Source organism: Trichosurus vulpecula, chromosome 5 (assembly GCF_011100635.1).
Source record: "Trichosurus vulpecula isolate mTriVul1 chromosome 5, mTriVul1.pri, whole genome shotgun sequence".
NCBI classification, from domain to species: domain Eukaryota; kingdom Metazoa; phylum Chordata; class Mammalia; order Diprotodontia; family Phalangeridae; genus Trichosurus; species Trichosurus vulpecula.
The window spans coordinates 994,979-1,019,124 of record NC_050577.1 but is presented as its reverse complement, the minus strand read 5'-3'; the positions used below and the strand labels follow the sequence as shown (position 1 = coordinate 1,019,124).

The following is a 24,146-nucleotide window of genomic DNA, read 5'->3' as shown; positions in this document are numbered from 1 at the left end:
TTACTAATAAGGTAATGTAATTCTTTAAGAGACATTTGCATAGCGAAAACAACTAAACAATAAGTAACAAATGATCATCATTAACTTGGGCAAAAGAAGAGAAACCCCGGAGGAGAGGCTCTGGTTAGCTTTTGTCTCCGCACCCCCGGGCCCGGCCAGCGTGAGCCCTCTGTCAGGGTGCCTTCACTCCTCTCTCCTCCTGGGTGCTTCGGCCTCGGAACTCGCTTGACCATTACTAATGGGTGGGGCGGCTCCTGCCCAGAAAGATGGGCGTCCTGCTGGATCTGTGCTCTGGAGGCCAAAGCCTGACCCCGGGAAGCCCAGTCTCCTCGGACTAATTGGCAGCTTGCAGGATCTCTTCTGTTCTCTGACCACTGAGCGCAGAGCAGATCAGCTGTGCTTGCTGAGCTGTAAACAAGCTGGGATGATGGGAGGCTCCCATCGCTCTTCTGTCTCCCGTTACCGATGACTGTTGACTGAGTGGCTGCTGTCACTGAGCACAGAGAGGGATGACAGGAAGAATAACCCAGCCCTTGCCCTCCTGGAGAGTAGAAGCTAATGGGGGTAAAGGCACGTAGGCATGAGCAACGTCGGGGAGGTGCTTAATGAGTGCAAACACCACTGGCACTCAGCCAGGGCTTCCTTCCACAGAGGCAGGAGTATCCTGGAAAGAATGCCCAGCAGCATGAATCACCCACGAATGCAAATGGACAACTTATCTATAATGCTGATTGACGCGGTCCATCTTACTGGCCTCCCCCAACCCTCTGACACAGATAGTCCCTCTGACTTCTTTACTGTTTTTCAGATCATTTGACAAATGAGGAAACTAAGGCACCAGAAGCCTGAGTGATTTGCCCTAGATCCCAGAGCTTGGCAGGACCTGAAGCAGCCTCTGACTCCAAGCTCAGGTCTCCAATCACTATACCAACCCACCTCCCCATTTACAAAGGAGACAGACTTTATGTGGACTCCTGCATTTGGAGAGGGTTGGCAGAGAAGGTGGAAGGCACTGAAAAGGGAGAAGAAGCCTGGAGAAGGGCACAATGGCAGCAATACACTCTGGGGCATTTGGGGAACATTGGGGTTACAGGTCTGGCTTCATAAAGGCCTCTTGTGTCCTATAGTACTGAGCATATATATGTGAGAGGGAGTGGGAAGCAGACAGCTTGTGGAAATTGGAAACCTGAAGTCTGGCTGAGAAGGTCAGGACCCTAACATTTCTGCCCAGAAAATGCCAAGCACATTTCAGAAATGGAACACATTCTCACCAAGAGCGAGCTTTGAGAAGTGCTTGGGCTATTTCTTGAGTTGTATGTGCTTCATCGTCTGAACCTTTGGGAATGGGGTCCTTTCTGGCCATCAAGAGATGGGACAAAAATCACTTGGCTGCTCATATGCCTCTGATGACTCGGAGCACCTCCAGCCACAGAACCTTGGAACAAGAAGGGACTAGAAGCCTGGGAGCACTGGCCAGGACTCTGACTCCCAGCGGGAGCTCAGCAAGGGAGAGAAACTGGCCCAGAGAGATGGCTTGAACCAATCAGTTGTTCAAAGGGATGATACATTCAGGTTTATCCAAGGAGACAACTCTCGTCAGAGCTGTGGGCAGTTTCCTAGCAGACCTAGTGGGAGCTGAGGCTGCCCTTAGGGCTACTTTACCCCTCTACGGCATTCCAGCTTCTCTATTCATTTTCATGGGTTTTGGTTTTCCACACACTTGAAAAGGCAGTTTTCTGGGTTCAAGGAAAGAATTTCATTGACTGAAAAGAGTAGAAGAAACCCTTCTGATTTTGCCCATCAATTCTCTGCAGATCTGTAAAATTGCAAAGAACACCACTTCCCAGGAAGTATGGGGAGGACTGGCTTCAGGGTCAGAAGACCAAACGTAAGCCCCTCACTGTGGAACTTGGGTCATCATGCCATCTCTCTGGGCCTTGATTTCCTCATCTGGAAAATGGGACCCAAAGGTCCCTCCTATCTCTAAATCCCAACTTCTTCAGAATCACAGAGCTGACTATAATTCTCAAGCACAAGTGGAAGGCTGAGTGCGGGGGGGGGGGGGGGGGGGGGGGAGGGGGAAGGGGGAGTGGAGGGGGGGCTGTGAGAGCTGGCCTGGGGGAAGGCAGGCCTGATCCTCACCCCTCCCCTCTCCACTGTCTCTGGGCCTCAGTTTCCTCATCTGTAAAGCAAGGGGTTAGACTCAAGGACCTCCAAGATCCCCTTCCAGCTCCACCATCCTATGAAAAAAGATGCAGTCCCCAACTGGGACTCAGCAACGATGTGGCTTCAGACTTTACAATTCTGTAGCACTTGTATGATGAAATGACTTACCCAAAGCCACAGTCACACTGCTCTCTGCACAACCCCTGCTCCCTCTCCTTGGGGAGGGCACAAAAAGATCAATTCCACAGTCCTCAAAGTCACAACTATGGGGGAAAGGGAGCTGAGAGGTAGCAGGTTAGGGGTTCAGAGAGCCTTCCAGGCTGCTGGAAAAGGGCTGACTTCCAGGGAGCTGTCCGTGGTGCTGACAGAGGAGGGCTCAGCCTCCCCTTGACCCCTCTGACCTGGTAGACCAGGACGGTACAGCCAAGAGAAGCTCTCTGTCTCTCTGTCTCTGTCTCTGTCTCCCTCTCTCTCTCTCTCTCTCTCTCTCTCTCTCTCTCTCTCACACACACACACACACACACACACACACACACACCCTTCAGCCCACCAAAGACTCAATGACCCTGCCATAGACCATGAACTCGAGGGCAATCTGGAATGATAAATTAGAACAAGGCTAAGAGTATAGGTGTAGGGAGCCCTAGAAGATTTGTCCTAGGAGCAGGATCAAATGGATTGGAATGGAGAGGTCTTGGAGGCAGGGAGACCTTTGGGAGCTAAATCATTTCTTCCCTCAGTTATTCCTAAAATAGTTCTAAAGTCCTTTATCTAACTGGACTCACAAACTACTTAGGCATCATTCATTGCCAGATGGTGAAACTGGTGAAGGGAAGAGAAAGGGAGTGACTTGGCCAAGGTCACTTAGCAAGGAGAAGAGAAAAGCTCTAGTCTGGGAAATCTACCTCCAGGGCTTCTCCCACCAGGTCCAGTTTTTCACTGACCAATGCTTTTGTCAGATTGCAGGTGTGCTGGGGTCAGGGTTAGGCATGTGTTTAGGTTCAAAATTACATTTCATCCTTCCAGGAGATCAGGGTCCCTTGCAGACAGTGTGGAGGTCTCTTGTTCCTTTGGCTTAGAGTCTCAGGCAGAAGCATAGCATGGGGCTGCCAGGAAGGCTGGGCTTGGGGCTGATCTTTTGGATGCCACCTCCAGCATCTTGGGCTTCCCCTCTTCACTACCCAGCAAGATCGCCAATGCTACTGGTCTGGGCTCTGATGGCTGGCTTCTTGCTCCAGCTGCTGCTGCTGCCACAGGGCTGGGAGGCCTGTCTTAGGACCTTCAGAGCACAGCACACCTGCCCCTGCTGCCTCTGGGTCCTCTGTCTCTCCTCTCTCCTTCCCCTGTGAATCCTTCAGCAGAGTCAAGCCCCTGAAGTCCATTGCTGCCCATCTGCTTTGAGTCAGATATGCCTTGTAGGGAGGTGCCTACTCTCCTCTGCTAGACCAGAAGCCCTTTGAGGCAATGGATCACAAAGACATTCTTGAGTTTCCTCAGTGTCTGGCATGGGGCTTCCCGAAAGAGGAAGTGAATGAATGACCAACCTGTTTTGTTCTCGGGTCTTGTTTCTGATCACCCACTGATGTCAAGTCACCCAATAAACCTGAAGATATTCTGCCCTTGGCAGGGCCAGGACAGTGGAGAGTGGGGGAATCCAAGCCCATGAATCAGGGGGTTCAGGGCTTCCCATCTCCCTAACATGAAGGGAGGAAGAAGTGCTCAGAGCCTTCTCACGCTGGCATCCTCAGAAGACTTCAGGTCACTGCTTCCATTGTCCTCCTGGCAGGACATGCATTCTGAAGGGCATCCAGCTGTTCATAGGCCACCAACCTTCTGCCTTCCAACACAGGCAGAATCAGTCCCAACTCTAGAACTTCACTGCAATCTTGACAAGAGCTTTGAAAGCTTCTCTCAGTCCCTCTGGGTCCCCTGGGATGTCAGTCCTTTAGATGTGTCCTGGCTCAGCCACAGTAGCCATGAATCCCCCATCTTGCTTCATGCAGCTACCAACACATGGGGCAATGCCATGTCAGAGTGAGCCCCAGACTGCCTGAAGAGAACCTGGACCAGGATGCACAGCTCTTCCACTGAGCCAGTGGCGGCTGGGCTGAGAGGCATCTGGGGATGAAGGAGAGGGACCAGAGATCTACTCAGCCTGAAGCTCTCCTGTCTCAGTGCCTTCCCATGAGGGAGAGGAAATGCAGCTCCAGCTGCCTGCCTCTTAATCTAGCAGCTCTTTAATTAACCACGCACCATTCCACATAGGTACCCAGGATATACAGCCGAGGTCCTTTGCTAGGCACTGGGATACAAATATAAGCTACCATTGCACACTAAGACAAGGAAAGATGGGATGGTTTGAGGAGGAGGGAAGCGCCAACAACTAAGAAGATCTGGGAAGGCTTCCCACAGGAAGTGGCATCTGAGCCAACCCTTGGAGTAAGGGAAGGATTCTGAGAGGCAGAGCTGAGGAGGGAAAGCATGGGAGAGTGGGACACTTGGGCAAAGACAGAGAGGTGGTAAATGAAGTGCCACATTCAGGGAACACTGCATAGCCTATTTTGGCTGAAACATAGAGTGGCTGAAAGGGAATGATACTCCCTGTCTAGAAGGGGAAGCTAAGATCAGTTTGTAGGGGATCTTAAACATGAGGTTCTTCTGACAGAGGTAAGAGGGAGTGACTGATGGTTCACGAGCCGGGGTCAAGGTAACATGCTTTGGGAAGATCATCTTGGCAGGTGGGTGGAGAACAGATTGGGGATGGGTGAACCCAACTAAGAGATGACAGCAAGAGACCAAGGCAAGAAGAGGCCAGAGCCTAAACAGGGACTGTGACTGTGCATGGAAAGAAGGGGATGGCTCTGAGATGTAACTGAGAGGCCATGATGGGGGAGGCAGAGGGAGGAGGAAGACCTGGGTGCCTGGAGAGAGGGGGGAGGGATTCTTCCTGCAAGCATGGATAAGTTTATGGGGAGAGGAATGAGCTGTCCTGGACATTCTGTGCCTGAGATGTCTAGCAGGCAGCTGGCAGTGTAGGAAGGGTGCTTGGGAGAGGGGCTCCAGGGCTGGATATAGGTATCAGGTCCCTTGGGGCCAGTCAGGCATACTTGCTGATGGCAAAAATTGGGGACAAGGATTGGTGGGGAAAGGCAGGCCTTGGCTCCTCTCTTTGCCTTCCCCCTCCTTCTCTCCTCAATGGGGCACGTGAGCAATATTTGTGGTCTCTGCCAGGCAGTGCACCTTGCCATTCTGCCTGGCAGCTGTTGGATGGGCTTCTGCTGTTCAGTCGGGGGAGGGGGGAGCACAGACAAAAATTCAGCCAAGAAGTCAGCAAGAAGGAGGAAGTGACCAGGGGAAGAGCAGATCCTGGAAACCCAGGAAGGTCAATGTTGTTGATCACTGGTGTCTAACTCAAATGGAAACAGATCCTTTCTGGCACAGCAGCAAATTGGCTCAGGAAACCCCCAATTCTGGTGATCTGGGCTGCACTGTATTTTTTATTTATTTTGCTAAACATTTTCCATGACATGTTTGCTGGTTTCTCCTACACTCTGGTGTTTTGGAACCAAGTCTGACACTTCTGGTGTCAATGTTGTGTGCCCAGAACAGGCCTTTCTCATGCTCCCTTCCAGGGCCGGGCACCCCCACCTCCCCAGGCTGTCTGTAACTCCTGCTCCTGTCAGAGCTAGGATTCGAAAGGCCCCACAAGGACACCCTTCAGGGCATTTGCGGGGAGAGGGGTGTGCATATGTGTGTGTGTGTGTGTGTGCGCGCGCGCACGCGCGCGCACATGTGAGTATGCATGTGCAAGTGTGTGTGTGCACCCACACGTGCACATGCATGCCTGACCGTGGTGAAGTGGGGAGAAGAGAAAGAGGAGCTCTCCTTGCTTATTTTCACCATTAAAATCAGATGGGTCCTTGTTCACATGAAGGGCAGGCACATTTTTCTCCCTGACACTTATAAGGCCCAAGGAAAGAGCTGGCTCTACTCCCTCAGTTGGGGGCCAGGCCAGGCAGTGTGTCCTCAGGAGCTGGAGACAAGTGGATTTAAAGCTCTTTGAGTCCTTGGTGACTCAGTTTCCTAGTCTGAGGCGCCACTGCCTGGGACGATGTGCCGTTTTGAGCACACCAAAGCCTTCTTGACATAAGGCAGTAACACAAACACAGGCTATGGGGCCTCAGGACAGGGAGGCTTAGTGGGCCCACACCTACATCTCAAGGCTCTCAATGAAAGAGCTTGGGACACTGCATAAATCATTCGGCAGCCCGCCAGGCCGGCTGCCAGACAGCTCACCCTTCTTCCAGCTGCTGAGGGCTGGGGAGTATCAGCTTAATGAGAACTGATGCCGGTGAGGAGCTTAGCCCCATGCAGCTAAGGGGCCATTCCCCGAGACCAAGAAATGGGCCACTGGGGAAGAGGAATGTCTTCAAGATGGGCAGGGCTTGATTCAATGTTCCCTGCACTTCTGGGGGAGGGGGGAGGTGAGTTTGCTAAGAAGGGAAATGTGTGCAGTCTGTAGGACTGGGCAGGAGCAGTTTACTCTGATCACCCTTAACTCTGGCTTGGGCCAGGGAAAGGCAAAGCCTGGCCCTTGAATGGCCCTGATTTCTCTTGGTCACTTTAGCCCAGGTTCTGAAACCTCCTGACAAGAGGCTTTGGTCCACTCTAGGCTCCTCATTTCAACCCCGCCAGTCCCTCCAGGGGCTCAGCTTACCTGCTGGCCCCATGGGCTGTGCCCCCAAGCTCTGTGCTGCGCCAAGGATAGGCCATCAGCTGCCTTTGCTAACTGAGATCACATTCTCGTGGCCACAACTCCATGAGTAAGTCTGTCCCCCAAAAGATCTGGGGATTGATGGGATCTTCTTCTGCCTTTGGTCTGTGGTTGGCCTCTCAAACCCAAGCATGGTGCCCCAAGCCTGTCCTTGCTGGTTGCCCTCCATGCCAGGGGCCAAAGGGCATATCCTACAACATCTCTGTGTGGAGGCCCAAGGGTGGCTGGCTCAGCTGGCCCTGAGTACCCTGCAGAGTCCCGCTCTCCAGGGCCTAGGCTACGAATCCTGCCCTAATGTCCAGCTGAACCTCATACAGATGGGATTTGGCTTCATCTAGCAAAAGGCTCCTGAAGACACTGAGGAATTGGGTGAGCCAGTCACATGTTTGGAGCCAAGACCAGACATCAGCAATTGCCCAAGGGTCACCAAAGTCCGTGGGCAGCTCCAGAGCATGGTGTGGGCTCAGAGACACCAGGGAAATGACTTTGTAACCAGCAGGATCGTTTTCAAGGCAATGGCCTGGCCCCTCCTTCGAGTTGGAGGCTAGCTGCTGTTCCCCACTTCTTCCCTTCCTCCCTCCTTCTCTCCTTCCTTCTGTCCCAGTAATTACAGCTTTACAGCTGTAGTTACTGTAGCCAATGAACCCCATGGCGGCTGAGATGAAACGGCCAAGGCCTGCCATCCCTCCGCCAGGGCCTCTCCCCAGCATTTCAGGTTCTAGGCAGCAAGTCTGGTCTTGGCTCCTGCTCAAAGGCCGTAAACACTGGCCTGAAGACCTGCCAGAGGCCTCCATCCCAGCCCAGCTGAGGATGGGCCAGCATCCCTCCTCCCTGTGCACTCACCACTAAGGGCAGAAGCCGATACTCATTTAGTGCCTGAAATCAGCTGGGGCCTGGGCTGCCACTGCCGCTGTAGCATCTGGCGCCTCTGGGCTCGACCGGCCGGCTGCCTGCCTAGCCACGCAGCCAACAGCTTGGCTCGGCTCAGCTTCTGTCCCCAGCAGTGGCCCCTGAGCTGACGTGGCAGGCAGCTAGAGGAGGAGGAGGCTCGGGGTCTTTGTTCCAGGTTCTCCTCTTCCAGCCTGGAGCCCAGGGCCAGTCACAGTAGAGCATTTAGAGTTAGCATCCTCTCATACTGAACGTTGGCCTTTGGGGACCAACTCCAAGCAGGAAAGACCTGTCCTTAATGATGATCGGCCCCCTGGAGAGGACCAGTGGTGGAATAAGGAACAACCGGTCCCCACGCTAGCAGGGTGGTCAGAGCCACCACAGATGTGAGGAGTGGAGGAGGGGGTCAGCCTCTGCAGCCATCCCCCAGGGGTGTGCCAGGCCCTCATCCCCAAAGTGCATTCCTGACAACCATGCTGAGAGGGAAGGAGTGCATGGGTTTGCTCTGATCCCCATTTAACAAAAGAGGAAACTGAGGCATTGAGTAACTAATGAGCAGCATACCCTGGGGTCCAGCCCTTCCTCTAACCCAGAGCTTCCTCTCAAGCACCAGCCCTAACCTCCAAATTTGCCTCTGGCCAGGGGGAGCAGCTGGCTTTCTCCTGGTCTCCCCCCCACTTTTCCTTCAGTTCCCGGGCTCTGGGCCAAGCCCAGAAGCTGACCCGAAGCTGACCACAGCTCCCAGGACATGCTAGGATCAGCAAAGGGCTGATTGGGTCTCAAAGGAGAGTCATGGCAGCAGGAAGGGCCACTGTCCCTCTGGGGCTTCGGACTCATGCCTGCCTATGCCCCCCATGATGCCCTGGCCAGGTTTGCTTGAGTTTGTGGGATTATAAGATAAAAGAGCCTCCTAAGAACAGTACAAAATTAAAGGAGAAAGAAATATGGAGAAGATAGCATTGTGGTAAGGAGAGAAACAGCATGGGGGTAGCTCTCAGAAGATGGCTCTGCCTGGCTACCGCTGGGCACTGGTGCCCATCCCACACAACCATGAGAATGCCAGTACCCTCTGTCTCCATAATGTAACTCAGGAGCTGCCTTGGGGCCAGCAAGAGCAGAAACTCTCACCCTCCATATTCTACAACTACTCTCCCCCTGCCACCCATGGAAGGCACAGGGTCTCAGCAGGGAGCCCAGGGTGTCAAGGTGTCCTCTCTGTCTGGCTTGGCCTTCCAGTCCAGAGACCCTCCAGAGACCCTTTTGGTCCTTGGCTGAATGGCCAGGGAATGAGTAACATCCAGTTACTCAGCAACCAGGTTAAGCACTGTGGTCTCTAGCCCTCCAAACACAAAATGAGGCCCACATCTGAGACATAGACTGCCTAGCAGTCTGCTAGAGCTTGCTGAAGACAAACGGCATAGCATCTGAAAAGTGCTTGGAGATCACTGGGGCATTATGCACAGCCTCATTCCTTGCCCCAAAAAGCAGGTTTTGTGGCTACTGAGAAGGGGCGTTCCCTGGGAAATGGAGTGTTGTACTTCACTGACACTGATTTGAGGAGCTTCCCTGGGTTTTTCATCTCCCTCTTCAAGAAAAAGTCGTTTTAAAGAAGAAAAACTAGCCATGACAATGAGCCCACAAAGAAATGAACCACTTTCTGTGGCATCTTGGGCTCCCTCCCTGGGTGGGAGTCAGTGGCCCAGGGAAGCCAGTAACTTTAGGCTTGTGATGCAGGTAAGACCGCCACATGCAGCTGATGACAGTTTACTTCCAGAGGGCGCTAAGAGCCAAGGCTGGAATCCAAAGGCCCTCCATGGGCAGCATCCATGAGAACCCAACCAAGAACACACAGACAAACAGCAGACAAGTGGCTGGCTCAGGCATGTTCAGTACTAGAAATGGAGGCATTTGTGATGGCAATTCTGGACCCAGTCATTGTCACCAGAAATTACAGAAAGGCTGTTGTGAAGGAGCCCAGGCTTACTGAGTGATTCACATTTTATAAGGAAATCACAGAAACTCTGCCACTGTAGGCTGACCCTGGATACCAGCTATGTGATCCTGGCCCACAGCCATTCATCTCCCCAGGCCTCAGTTTCCTCTACTGTAAGATGAGAATATCAATGCTCACGGTGCCTTTCACAGGCTCAGAAGACGTGACCAAAACACTCAGCAAACTTTTAATGGCTGTTATTCTTTTTGTCCCTGAGGCTGCCTGATTCATCTCCCATATGCTCTAACCCAGCCCTCCCAGGCAGGCAGCCAGCCAACATAGAGACACAAGACTGGAAAAAAGAAATAAAGAGTGGTCTGAGGAGGATCCAGAATGCCCATTCCCTGAGAGGCGACTCTTCAAGGAAGCATCACTTCCAGCTCTCCATCCACAGTCTCTCTTCAACTAAGCAGTCCCCAAGAGGAAGTCAGGTTGAACAGTGCAGTCATGCGTGGATCCTACATGGCTGAGGCCAACCTGTGATGGACAAGCTGTCCACATGGGTGGCTGTGGCACAAAATGATACCAAGCTTGCCCAAGAAGGGAAACCTCCAGCAGCTTCAGCCATGCCTAAGCCCAGCCCTGTCGTCTGCTTGACCCACAGCAGCTTAGCCACTTAGCTCAGTGGGTGAGGGAGCAGCGTTGGCAGGAAATTCCAATGGCCATGTTAGTTCTGATCAGGCTTCAGGAAATGGAAGAAATAAAAACACATCAATTATTGGGACAGGAAGCTTTAAATCACATGGCTAGCAGCTTCTGCCAGGAGATGGGTCTGCCAGTTTTGCTAAGAAGGTTGGCATTCTGGTGAGACCAAAATTTCAGACCAACATTTTGGAAGCTGACATCACTCAGTAATTGCATGTTCTCTCTCTACAAGGGTAAGGGAAATGAGCCAGGCCTGAAAGCATGTCATTATCACAGCTAATCATGTAGCCTGCGGCAGCTTGGTTCTCAGAACCCCCTCAGCCCTCTTGCCCCACCCCCCACATGCCACCAAGAGAAAGAAGAAATGAAGCCCGGGGCAAAGAAGCACGCCCCTGCCCCCACCCCACCTAGGCAGCACCTGGAACCAGCTGAGTTCAAGCTAGGAGATGCTTCCCTTAAGGACAGAAGGCTCTCTTCCTTCTGATCTCCAGACCATAGCTGAGCTGGGGCTCTTTGTGGACTATACCAAGGGCGAGGCAGGCTTTCCATCAGCATCAGCACAGGTGGGCATAGCTGCAGGCTTCCCTAAGTCTTAGCCCATGCACTGAGCAGTAAGCTTTTAGCCTCTCCAGTCACTGGCCTGAGCTCTGCCAGGGTACATTGTTAGAGGACCTTTCCCAGGTGCCCAGAGCACTTGCCAACTTGGCATCTCTTTCATTTCCTGCTTGGAAGCCAAGGGTGAATGTCAATGTCAAAGGCTCTTCATTCATTCATCGAATGAAGGAGCAAAGGAGTGCTCAATGAAAGGTTTCTTCCCCCCAAGGCCTCTGGGTCCTGGAATGCTCCTCCCTCTATGGGTTAACCAAGCCTCCATCATCAACTTTCAGGGCAGTCTTTGCTGGACAAATGTTTGTCTTGGTGGTTTGTCCAAGTAGGGAAGGGGTATCCTCACCCACTTTGGTGATCTGTCAGAAAGCCCCAGTGTGTGGACATAGGCAGTCACCATGATTCCAGGGAGCTGCGCTGGCCTGGCCCAGGGCTCCTGCTGGCCTCACAGGTGCCTGGAATGTACACAGTAAACCCTTCTCAGGAAGCCAACTTTGGAAGTTTCCTTATGTAGGGATTCCTAGTGAGAAGCACAGTGCACTAAAGATTCTCTCTCAACAGCATCATTAGGACTGAAGGAAGGTGCTGTGTGTGGTGGCAAAAGCAGGACTTATGGGTCTCAGGTCACACAGGACAACCTCTCATAGCCCACTTCCACCCCCTTCCCCTGGACAGCCCCATGTTTGAAGGAGATGCTGGTGAAGGGAGCAATGAGTGTCATGCCCAAGAACACCATCCACAGAGGCTGGTTAGTCAGCATGAGCCAGGGAAGCAGGTCAGTCAGTGATGGATGCACCTAGGAAGCATGCCAGCAAGGTTGGGCCACGGGGAGGAGGAGCCCATATCCAGTCCGATGATGATAACAGTGTTGTGCGGACATTTCTTTCCCCAACTTTCCCATTGGCCAGAAGATCTTTCCAGGGAACATTAAGATGAACAAAATGTCACCCTCAGCCAAGCTTGGCCTCTAGAGTGATGGTGTAGGTCTTGGAAAGAGCTGGCTGACTTCACACACAGCGCAGGAGATTTACTGGAGACCCCTCCAGTGATGGGTCAAGGCAGTTCGGTCTGTGCCCACCGACTGAAAGGCAGAGGACTTTCCCCTTCACATGTGCAGCACTGCCCTGCAGCCTTTCATGGCCACCAGCTTCAGGGGATTCCAGACCCTGAGCCCCAGGCTCAGTTAGCATATACACATCTTCCATCTTTCATCTGTGTTTCCTACTCTTTCTACCCAGATGTGTTTGACATCTGCCTACACTAACTACATTTTCCATTGGCATTACTGGTGAGTAAATCAAGAGCCAAACCCCTTGAATCTGATTGTGTTCTTCTCCAGCCTTTCCTAGATCTCAGTTATAAAACTACCAGCAGCCCTAGGTAGCCACTTTAGGATCTGGCATTCACAGGAGCACTGGACAGAATGGAGAGCTAAACATAAGATGGTCTAGTCAGACAATTTATATGTCAACATAAAACTGAGACACATTTCTCACCATGATGAGTTTCAAGGTACATACTGAAAGTGAACTTTCCTGACAGATTCCTTTTTTAAAGAACAAAGTCTTCTGGACACACAACATGCCAAATTCCACTCTCTCCCCAAAAGCTCGAAGTATGTGCCACTTGAAGCAGGCAAGATGCACTTCCCTCACCTTCCCTGACTCAATTTTCAGTACCACAGAAGCTCCCCAGGAGTGGTTGCATGAGGCTTCCCAGCACCCACACTCCACGTGCTAGTCTATATTTCCACTTTCCCATGTTCCCTCACTTGTTCTAATAAAATGGACCATATTTTCTCCAGGGTTCCATCACTGTTACCTCAATTTCTTTGCTCTCAAGAATCTCTCTCTCTCTCTCTCTCTCTCTCTCTCTCTCTCTCTCTCTCTCTCTCTCTCTCTCTCTCTCTCTCTCTCTTCCTGTCCTCCCCTCCCCTTCCCTCCTCTCCTTTCCTTAAAAAAAATCTTTCCCTGCCAACATTTGGCTGGTGTTGAAATACAATCTGTGTCATTCCCAGATTTAGCAAACATCATTAACACCTGAACACAGATGTTTGCTAAACATACACATGCCTCACTTGGGTTAAAGGGGGGTTTCTTAGCATGTCACCACCATGTCATGCCCCAGAAACTACCTCCAGGCTCCTCTGGGGTTTCAAATGGCTTCCATATAAATAAAACACTTGGTTAAACACCAGAGGAAACTTCCTTCTGCTGAAGAAGGCAGCCTGGCGGGCATTTCAATGATGTTCCTTACAAACGCTGGGTCCTGTATTGGATAGGGGAGTACATGGGACCAATTGTGAGCACCCAGCTCCAGCCCGGTCGGGGAAAGGGCATCAAATGAACAGCAGTAACCCTAGGTGGTGCCTACAATTCTTCCAGAAAACCCACCACTGACATTTGGAGGCAACTGTGAGCTAGGGCTGAGTGAGAGTGGGCAGCATGGTGTGGGTCATGCAGTGGACAAAGGCACATGTGGCCCACCCTACTGATCAGGGGCTTCCCTGGGAAGACTGGGCAGGGCAGGGAGGATGCATCCTCATCTCCAAAGCCAGGAACACACTTCCATGCCTTCATAAAGCCCATGAAGGGGCCTCAGTGCACAGATGGGCATCCCTGAGGTACCCTGTGATGACAGCTAGACTGATCTGAAGCCAAACACAAAGTCAATGACCCCAGGGGAACCCAAAGCCAGCTACCCAATGTATTAGGCAGCTAGTGGTGCAATAAACACAGCTTTGTGCCTGGAGTCAGGAAGATATAAGTTCAAATCTGGCCTCTGACCTTTACCAGCTGTAGGATAGGCAGATTATTTTATCTCTATTTGCCTCTGTTTTCTCGTCTGTCAAATGGGAATAAGTATAGCACTTACTCCCAGGATTGCTGTAAGGATTAAATGAAACAATATTTGTAAATCACCTTGCAAGCCTGAAAGTGGCAGTTATTATTATTGTTAATATGGACACCCTCCCCAGGGATCCATTCATTCCCCTAATAACCCAAAGCCAAGCTTTATCCAAACTTAGACCAGAGTCTGAGGATGTCCCAGCTCCAAAGGTAGCAAGTATCTGTCCTGAGACTTAACAGGACACATCATCAGTGCTCATGGCATGTGTGTGTGTGTGTGTGTGTGTGTGTGTGTGTGTGTGTGTGAAAAGAGGAGGACAGAGGGGGTAGGAGAGCAGGGTGCCATGGCTGGCCTTAGTGCCACAGCCTCAAGGCCAGAACTAAAGTTTGGGATGTGGGATCAGAGGGCTGAGGTTGGCATCCCAGCTCTTCTGGTCACTCCCTGTAGGAACTTGACCAAGATACTTGCCTCAATTTCCTTATGTGGAAATGGCTAATGACCTTTACATTCCCCTCCCCACCTGCACAGATACACAGAATGTTATGAAGACCAAAGGCATGATCCACAGAGAACAATGTACTGACCATAAAACATGATGGGAATGTCTGCTGCTATTTCTGTCTACACTTTTATGTTTAAAAATCTTTTTTATGCCATCCTAGTCTGTTTTCAATGGATGTCCTGGAAGAAATGGACTGGGCTTTCTGGAGCAAATGGACAAGGGCAGAGAGAGAGAGAGAGAGAGAGAGCACATTTGGGAGAATGAGGCCAATGGAGACACAATAGGAGATTGGGGAAAAAGCCAGATATCTCTCATCCCCCAAAACCAGATGGCAGTGGCAGAATTGGGGCTTCCAGTCTGAGACAGTCCCCTGGGCAGATGAGATGTTCTTAGTGAACGAGGACAGCAATCAGAGATCTGGAGTGAGGGATTCTGATGGCCTTTCACACAGAGACAGAATCCAAGGATGAGAAGGTTCTCTACAAGACTAGACCTATATGTAGGTTCCTTGGGAGGCAAATAAGATGACCTAGTACTCCTATCTCCTCAAAAACTTGCCATATTTTGTTGTGATGCACAAAGTCAGAGGCTTTAGTGTAGTCAATGAAGGAGAAGTAGATGTTTTTTTCTGGAACTCCCTTGTTTTCTCCATAATCCAGTGAATGTTGGCAATTTGGTCTCTAGTTCCTCTGACTCTTCAAAAGCAGCCTACTCTTCTGGAAATTATCAGTTCACATATTGCTGGAGCCTGGCTTGTGGAATCTTAAGCAGAATCTGCCGGTATGTGAAATAAGTGCAATTGTTCAGTAATTTGAGCATTCCTTGGCATTGCCCTTCTTTAGGATTGGGACATAACTTCCCTTTTCCAATCCAGTGGCCACTGTTGAGTTTTCCAGACTTGCTGGTTTATTGAATGCAGTGCTTTTAGCAGCAGCATCTTTTGGGTTTTAAACAGTTCCACCGTCTCCACCAGCCTTATTGTTAGCAATGCTTCCTAAGGCCCCACTTGACTTCCTTCTCCAGGATGTGTGACCATACCACCATGGTTATCAATGATGTTAAGATCTTTCTTGTGCCATTTTCTCTGTATATTCTTGCCGCCTCTTCTTAAGCTCTTCTACTTTTGTTAAGGCCCTACCATTTTTGTGTTTTATCTGCCAATTTTTGCATGAAACTTTCCCCTGCTATCTCTAATTTTCTTGGAGAGATCTGTCTTTCCCATTCTATGGTTTTTACGATTTCTTTGCATTGCTTATTTAAGAAAGCACTTGTATCTCTCTTTGCTATTCTCTGGAATCTGCATTCAGTTGCGTATATTTCCCCCTTTCTCCTTTCCTTCTTTCCTTAGCCATTTGTAAAGCCTCATCAGATGCCATTTTGCTTTCTTGCTCTTCTTTTTCTTTGGAATGTTTTTTTTTTCTGGCTGCCTCCTTGTTTCAACAATCCAGCTAGCAGCTGTTGTGGGGTTGAAAGACCAACACAAGCCCAACAACAAGAACACTACCAGCACGCTGCAAAAGCCCAGGTTCTTTTGATCTGCTTTACTAAGGAAAGTAACATTAAGGGGTTACAAGTTTACTTTAATCCAGCATACAGACATCATTCATTTAGTTCAGGGGAAAAAGGCAGCACTCTGAACTTCAGAGCAAAATACAAACAAATTACAAACATTGACAGACAGACCAAATACAATTCATAGTTACCAACATCTAAGTTCAGCCCAGGAGCTCAGAACAAGGGCTGGCCCAGAGTCACGCACACCACCACGGCTGTGGGTCAGAGCTTCAGAAAAGAGAAAGCCAACCCCTGGTTTTATATCTTTTTTCAGGGCCAAGGGTGAGTCACACATGCAACTCACCTACGTGACCTGAAATCATCACAAAGAGGTGACTTATGCCCATGTGGTCTAAAAGCCTCTGATGTCCCAAGCATGCCACTCAAACCCATGTAAACTAGGCCCTCCCCTGAGGCAAGAAGGATACCAAGGACTGCCAGTCTAATCAAGGAAACAAAGGCCAAACTCTTCAAGGGCACTTGGTTGAACTGAGTGTTAAGAGCCCATTTCGATTGCCAACACACTCCTGCACAAGATTGAGAACCTCTGTCCATGGTTCTTCAGGCACTCCATCCACCAGATCTAACCCTTTAAATCTATTCATCCCCTCCACTTTATATTCGTAAGGGATGTTATTTAGGTCATAGCTTTATCTTCTGATGGTTTCCCCTACTTCCTTTAAGTCTAAATTTTACAACAAGAAGCTCATGATCTGAGCCACAGCCAGCTCCAGATCTCATTTTAACTGACCACATAGAGCTTCTCCACCTTTGGCTGCCAAATATATAATCTGCCTAATTTCTATATTGACCATCTAGTGATGTCTGTGGTCTTTGGCTTGTTGAAGAAGAGTGTTTGCAAGATCGGTGAGTTATCTTGACAAAACTCTTAGTCTCTGCCCTGCTTCATTTGGTACTCCAAGGCCAGACTTGCCTGTTACTCCAATTATCTTTTTTATTTTCTACTTTAGCCTTCCAATCCCCTATAATAAATGTGGCATCTTTTTTGGTGTTATTTCTAGAGGATGTTGTAGGTCTTCATAGAACTGATGGACTTTGGCCTCTTTGGCATCAGTGGTTGGAGCATAGACTTGTGTTACTGTGATGTTGAATGGTTTGCCTTGGATTTGAACAGACCTCATTCCATCGTTTTTGAGATCATTCCCCGGTACTGCTTTTCTCACCCTTTTATTGACTGCGGGCTTCTCCATTTCTTCTAAGGGATTCTTGTCCACAGTAGCAGATGTAGTGATTGTCTGAATTAAACTTACCCATTTGTGTTGGTAACCAAAAATGGGCTCCTTAGCACTTAGTCAACAAGTGCCCTTGAACAGTTTGGTTTTTTCCCCTGAACTAACTGAATGCTGTTTGTATGTTGGATTGGAGTAAGCTTGTCAGCCCCTTCACCTTGCTTCCCTTGCTTAAGCAGATTGAAAGAGCCTGTGCTTTCCCAGTCAACCCCATCACCTTGCTTAAGCAGATCAAAAGCTGTGGCTGTGGCTGTGGCTGTAGCTGTAGCAGCCTCTGGCTCTAGCAGAAGCTGTTTTTAACCATCAGGCTTCTGTGGGGGTGTAAGGTATGCCAGGGAAAGCACAGGCTCTTTCGATCTGCTTAAGCAAGGGAAGCAAGGTGAAGGGGCTGACAAGCTTACTCCAATCCAACATACAAACAGCATTCAGTTAGTTCAGGGGAAAAAACCAAACTGTTCAAGGGCACTTGTTGACTAAGTGCTAAGGAGCCCATTTTTGGTTAACACACCATTCCCATCCATTTAACTTCACTAACACCCAAGCGGTCGATGTCTAATCTTTCCATGTCTTGTTTGTCCCCATCCAGCTTACCTCGGTTCAGAGATCTTACATTCCAGGTTCCTATGAACCACTGATCTGTGCAGCACCAGACTTTGCTTTTGTCACCAGATACATCCACAGCTGAGCTTCCTTTCAGCTTTGACCCAGACACTTCATTAGCACTGGAGCTACTTGTGCTTGTCCTCGGCAATTCCCAAGTAGGGTATTAGACACCTTCTGACCTGAGGGGCTCATCTTTGGGTGTCATCTTAGTATCATCATGGGGTTTTCTTGGCAAAGACATTGGAGGGGTTTGCCATTTCCTTCTCCAGTGGGTCACCTTTTGTGATACATGAGTAAAAGTAATAGCCCCCAAGATGGCTTGCAGAGTGAGAGTCACAGACCCAAAGAAAACCAAGAGAGAACAAAAGCTCTGGGAATCCCTGCCCTTGGGAGCCAGGATGTGTGGGGCTCCACTCCTGCTGGGCTGTCACACCCTTCCAGAGTTAGGGCCAAAGGCATTCCCTAGGGGGGCACAGGACAACATAGTCAGACTCTTTGCTCAAGTTAAAGAATAGAAAACAAGTCAAGTTTGTCTCTCAGGCTTTCCAGCGATTTGCAAGTTTCCTACAGATGTTCCCCAGGTATGTGTCTAAGTCTCTGCAGAGTTGCTGGAGGTAATAATCTGCTAAGGCAGATGACTTCATTTGGAGGGGGAAAGTCCCTAGAGCCTGAAGTCAAGGACAGCACCTCCCCCCACCCCCAAGCAATGATATCAGGGTTCCTGTGTCTTGAGTGTATTCATATGAAAACAATCCTGAGAGCAAGGAAGGATGAGGATTAGCCTCAGTTTATCAGTGATGAAATTGAGACCCAGAGAGGGGAAGTCACCTGCCTGGTGCCACACAGGGAACAGGGCTCAAGACTAAGCTTCCTACATTCAACTTTGGGCTGCTTTCTATTACTTCATGCTGCTACCCCTTGCTACATTGGGATTGTCAGGACTACTCTCGGAATCTCCTGGATGGTCTCCCTGCCTCACGCCTCTTCAGTCTGTCCTTCACACAGCAGCCACAATGACTCTGCTACAGTGTAGATGTGACCTTGTCACTCCTTACTCATGAAACTCTGGTGGCTCTCAATGACCTTCAGATTGAAGTATTAGCTCCTTTTTTGGCATTCAAAGCCCTTTAGAACTTGGATCTGACCAGCCATCCCAATGTTATTCTGCATTACTCTCCTTTTTGCCCTCTATAGTCCAAACTGGCATCCTGGCTGTTCTTCCCAATGACACTCCATCTCCTGACCCTAGATCCCCTTCTTCTCTGGCTGTTCTCCATGCCTAGCATGCACTCCTTCCTTCCCTCCATTCACCAGAGTCCATTTATTTCTTCAAAACTCTGCCCAGGCATCGTTTTCTACTTGAAGCCTTTTCTGACCCTCCCACTGTTAGTATCCACCCTCCCAACAAAATTACCTATGAATTTTGTGTATTTGTATGTTTGTTGAGGGCACAGTCTCTCTCCCGAAAAATTGTAAGTTCCCTGTAGCTAAGAACTGTTTCACTTTTGGCTTCTTGTCCCCTGCACCAAGCACAGGAATTGGCACATGGGAAGGGCTCGTTCCATATTGAATTGATTTCATATGAGCTGGAAATTCTCCCTGAAAGGGCCCATCAGAATGTCAGCTCTCTGGAAGGATACCTCACTTAGCCTCTAGGTGGTGACCCAGGAAGTGTTCTGATGGGAACCCCAGGGAGCCCACATGGTGAACGATTCTTAACCTGAGTACTGGCACCCATCTGGCACAATGGGGAGACAGTTCCCACCTTTCCCTGTCACCTTCAGGACTAAACAGGAACACGGAAGTAGGGACTGAAGTGGGGACAACACCTCAGCACCATGGCCAGAGACATGAAGGTCTCTGTGGAGGGGCTGCAAGTCTCCCTTGAAGACAGAATATTCCTATCCCAGAGCCATTCTCCTTCCACAAGGTCCCTGGAGAGTGAGGGTGCCCTCCGTTGGTGGACCATGAATCAACAGTCTACATCATTTACCCTGGGTCTGACTGCTAACTGCCCATAAACAAAGGGACTCTGAGAAACCATACCAGGGACCTTGAGATAACAGTGATCCCAGCTTAAAGGGCCCCTTACAGATCCAGCCTCCTTGGAGTCTCAAAAGAACTCAGTGAAGAAGGAGGTGCATACAAACGAGGAAATTGAGACTGGGTGGGGGGAGGGGTATTGACACTTGCCCAAGGTGACCCAGAGAAGTAGCAAAGATGGAACTAAACCCAGGTCTGCCCACTTCACTCCTGTCCTGCCTCTCACCAGCACCCAGATCTCCAGACTGGGCTCTGAATTCCCACTGGGGTTATAGATGACATTACATATAGGAATTCTCCAGGCTTCCCAGAGATGCCAGACAATATATGCCAGCACCCTGGCTTGATCTGTGCTAACCCTAAACATCCAGCAGAAGTCCATAGATAGTGTCCAGCCAGCCTCCTTCCTGCAACCCCTCCCCCAAAGGAGCTGTGGTACCTCAGCCCAGCCCTCAAGCACTATAGGATGGTCTCTACTAGGGAGGTGATAGAGGCCCCTCCTCTCCAGAGCCTGCCTGGGGTGGTCAGAAAAATGGAGAGTCTGGCCAGCTGCTGCTGAAGCAGGCATCCCTGCAGCCGGGCTGGTTAGAGCTCCTGGAAGGGCTCAGGGCTAGCTCAGGAAGGAGTCTTCAAGACCAGAGGCTGTACTTGGGCCCTTGGCCCCTCCCAGGATGCACTGGTTACGGAAAGCTCAGGGCAGGCCTGACATACCAGCATGCATTTACTTTTCTCCTAGAAATCTTGGGGTCACTTGGAGAACCCGCTCTGCTGACAGCCACCAGAGGGAGCACTTGGCCTGCTCAGGGAGCCCAGAACTCAGGGAGCTTCAGAAGGAAGAGACCCCCATCGCTAAGCTGGCATTAGTCCCAGGAGGCACATGCACAGACAAGCGCAATACACAAGCATGTACGTGTACACCTGGACAATCCCTGAGAGGCAGGGTTGTGCCTTTTTCTCTGTTGTGCTTGGCTATTTTCTCCCTAGTGCCAAGCACTGACCAGTGTCTGTGGAATGGCAGTGAACCCTTGAGGGAGGGAGGCCCTGAGGAATGGTGGGTTAGAGCTCATGGGAAGGAGAGTGTGCACCTGGCCCACCAACCCTGCCTGCAGCAGGGCCACCACTGAGCCAGCCAGAGGCCATTCACCTGGGGCCTCTCTGAAGCTTGGCTAAAGACCTGCTTGGTGCCAGGGCCTGACCCAGCCCACGAATGCCCGGGCTAAGGACAAGTGTTGTGGTGAGAACACAGAATTAAGAAGGGAACAGGGAGCGGGAAACCCCCTGCAACTCTGCTGGACAGCTGGCTGATAACGGTCTGATATCCAAGCTATATAAAGAATTCGTTCATCCACATAAGGATAAAAGCCACTCCCTAATTGACCCAAGTGAACATGCATTGATTAAGTGATGACTGTGTTCCAGGAAGTGTACTAAAGCCAAAATATATGAATAGGCAGTTCTCCGGGTAGGTTACCTAAGGCTGGATGAGAAGACATTGCAAATCACTAACCATTAGAGAAATGCAAACTAAAGCAACGAATGTTGAACCTCACCCCATCAGAATGGCAAAGCAAAAGACTGGCCACCAAGGAGAATGATTGAGGGTGGAGAGCTGAGGGGAAGTGGCCACGTGATGGCATTCTTGGTGGAGGCGTGAATGTGGACAGCCATTGTGGATATCCTTTTGGAATCACCACCCCCACCCCTCAAAGCCAATAACACTGATAACACTAATTGGTCTATGCTGCAAAGAGACCAAAGAAAGAAGGAAGGAGCCCATTTGTCCAAAAATAGGTACACAGCTCTGTCCATGGTGCCAAAGAAATGGATACAAAGGGGCTCTAGTTTTTGGAGAATGGCTGGACAAATTACTGCATAGAAATGTCATGGAATCTTACTGTACCATAAGAAATGATGAAGAGGAAAGCTTCAGAAAAATAGGGAAAGAGCTCTATGAACTGAATCAAAGGAAAGCGACAGATCCATTAGAACAATTTATAGAAGAAGAGAATGGCAAAGACAAATGGCGCAGAAAGACTTTTCTCTGATCAAGGCAGTGATCAGCCACAATCAGCCTCCGGCTGGCCGCCTGGGATGGGGGATGACAGGATGCACAGGATGACGCAGACATTTGGGGCAGGACCAGTACAAGAATTTGTTTGCTTGACTACATCCATTTGTTACAAGAGTTTGAGTTTTCTTTTCTTTTCCAATGATGGCAGTAAGTAGGAGGGGAAAAGTTAATTTTGTTAATAAAAGAAACTTTAATTAAAAAATTACTTCTCTAGGATTTTGACCAAATTCACCCGCTCATGTGACAAATCTGATCCATCCCTGGGATGATGACTTTTGTTAACTCGAATCATTTCTGGGGAGGAATAGAAAACCTACCCTTCTGATCACCTGCTCCCCACCTTGCCTGTCCCTCTGCCAGTTTTACACAGTGCCTCAAGCCTTTGGCTTTAAGGGTGGAGATAATTCACCAGATGGAGCACAGGAAAGAGGGACAAAGGGAGGATCCTCTCTTCCCACCCCTCCCTGCCCTGCCCCAACCCCAACCCCCTCGCAAACTGAACTCTTCCATGGAGACACATCATTTCAAGGTGGAAAAACAAATGAATTTTACCTTCTGACTGGTGTGTGTCCAGTGGGGTCTGTGTCTCCTTGCAGTAGGATACTACTTCTCTGGGCAAGAAGTCCACTTGAGTCACCTTGGACACACCAAGCTTATGCAGTCTCCGCCTAGGAAGAACAAATGGAACAAGCCATGAAGTGGGCAGGTAACCCACCGGGGCTGGCCTCAGACCCCTCCCCACCATGCAGCTCAAGCAGTGGCAGTGCCAGCTAGAAAGACCAGCAGGGGAAAGCAGGAGGGCCTACTCTGTCTCTGTGGAGCTGGGTGACTGTGGGCAAGGTACTGCCTCCTCACTGGCCTCAGCTTCCTGGTCTGCAGAATGGGGGGCTTGGGTTCGAGGGGCTTGGCTTGTTCTGAGGACCCTGCCAGCTCTAAGTCTGGGATTTTGCTCCATTAGGGCTTAGAAAGAACACTTGGGGCTCCTGGGGCATTTGGATAAATGCAGGCACAAGGGAGAAAAGGGAGTGGGAGGAGATGGAGCCCTCCCACCTCAAACCCTCATCTCAACATCTTGGCCAACAGGCTACTGACAGAGGGTCAGAGACAAAGAATGAGACATGACCCAGTAGAACCCAAACAGCAGAGGGGCCAGAGAGAGGAGAGCTGAGGGAAGCATAGCTCCGTAGGCCCAGGACCTGTTCACCCCAGAAGATGCTCAAGTTCATCACTCTGAGGAGCACCCCCACCAACATACACCCCACAGACTGCCTCCAGGCCTGCAGGCCACAGGAAGGCATTAGGAGGGGAGGTGGGAAGGCTGGTTCACTGGTCTAAGGCGCTGAGTGGTCAATGCATAATATAATGATACTGGCTCCTCCTATGTGGCATCCACAGTATGTGCATAGGTCTGCGTGTGTGTGTGGGGAGGCACCAGCATCTGGGAACAAGGAAAGGTCTCCTGTAGAAGCTGATGTTTACCTGAGCTTTGAAGGGAACCAGAGATTCTAAAGGTGGAGGTGAGGAGGGAGGGCATTCCAGGCTTAGGGAACAGCCTGGACAAAGGCATGGAAGCCAGAGATGAAGTGTCAAATGGGAACCAGGAGATCAATTTGACTAGACTATGGCATCCCTGGAAAGGTAGATTGGAGCCTAGTGAAGAAGGCCTTTAAATACCAAACAAAGGAGTCTGTGTTTGGAGGTTATGAGCAGGAGAGTAAACTTTAGGGAAGTCCCTCTGGGCTTGGAGGAGGGCAGAAATGAAAGGCAGGGAGATCAACAGGGAATCTTTGTTGTGAGGGCTTGGTGAATGACCTAGGGTGGTGGCCCCAGGAATAGAGAGGAGCTGAGTGGAGGAGACTTGGAAACTTCTTCCATAGGGGATGTAGTGAAGAGTGAGGACTCCAGGCCATGCCAGAGGCTGTGAACCCAGGGTTTTAGAAAGAGGAGAAGATCATGAGTTCTGGGTTGGACAAGTAGAGCCTGAGGTGCCTAAGAGACATCCAGTGCAAAATGTCCAACGAGACAATTGGTGATGTGGGATGGGAACTCAAGAAAGAGACAGGGCCTGGGAGCCATCTTTGAAGAGATGATCACTGATGCCATGGGAGTAAATGAGGTCAACAAAATGGGGCCCAGGCTAGAGACTTGGGGGACACCCATAGTTTGGGACATCCACAGCTGTGGATGATGGCCAGGCAGAG

At 50.2% G+C, this 24,146-nt stretch overlaps 1 protein-coding gene across 4 annotated transcripts in view; it reads right to left on the bottom strand.

The window, feature by feature from the left end:
- Positions 1–24,146, bottom strand: part of DYNC1I1 (dynein cytoplasmic 1 intermediate chain 1) — a 132,248-nt gene that overhangs the window by 84,091 nt on the left and 24,011 nt on the right. For all 4 annotated transcript variants that reach the window (XM_036759877.1, XM_036759879.1, XM_036759878.1 and 1 more), the window contains 3 exons: positions 22,498–22,613; positions 12,894–12,937; positions 11,470–11,489 (listed from right to left, as the gene is read on the bottom strand). In XM_036759877.1, coding sequence (XP_036615772.1) covers positions 11,470–11,489; positions 12,894–12,937; positions 22,498–22,613 — 180 coding nt within the window. The remainder of the gene's footprint in view (positions 1–11,469; positions 11,490–12,893; positions 12,938–22,497; positions 22,614–24,146) is intronic.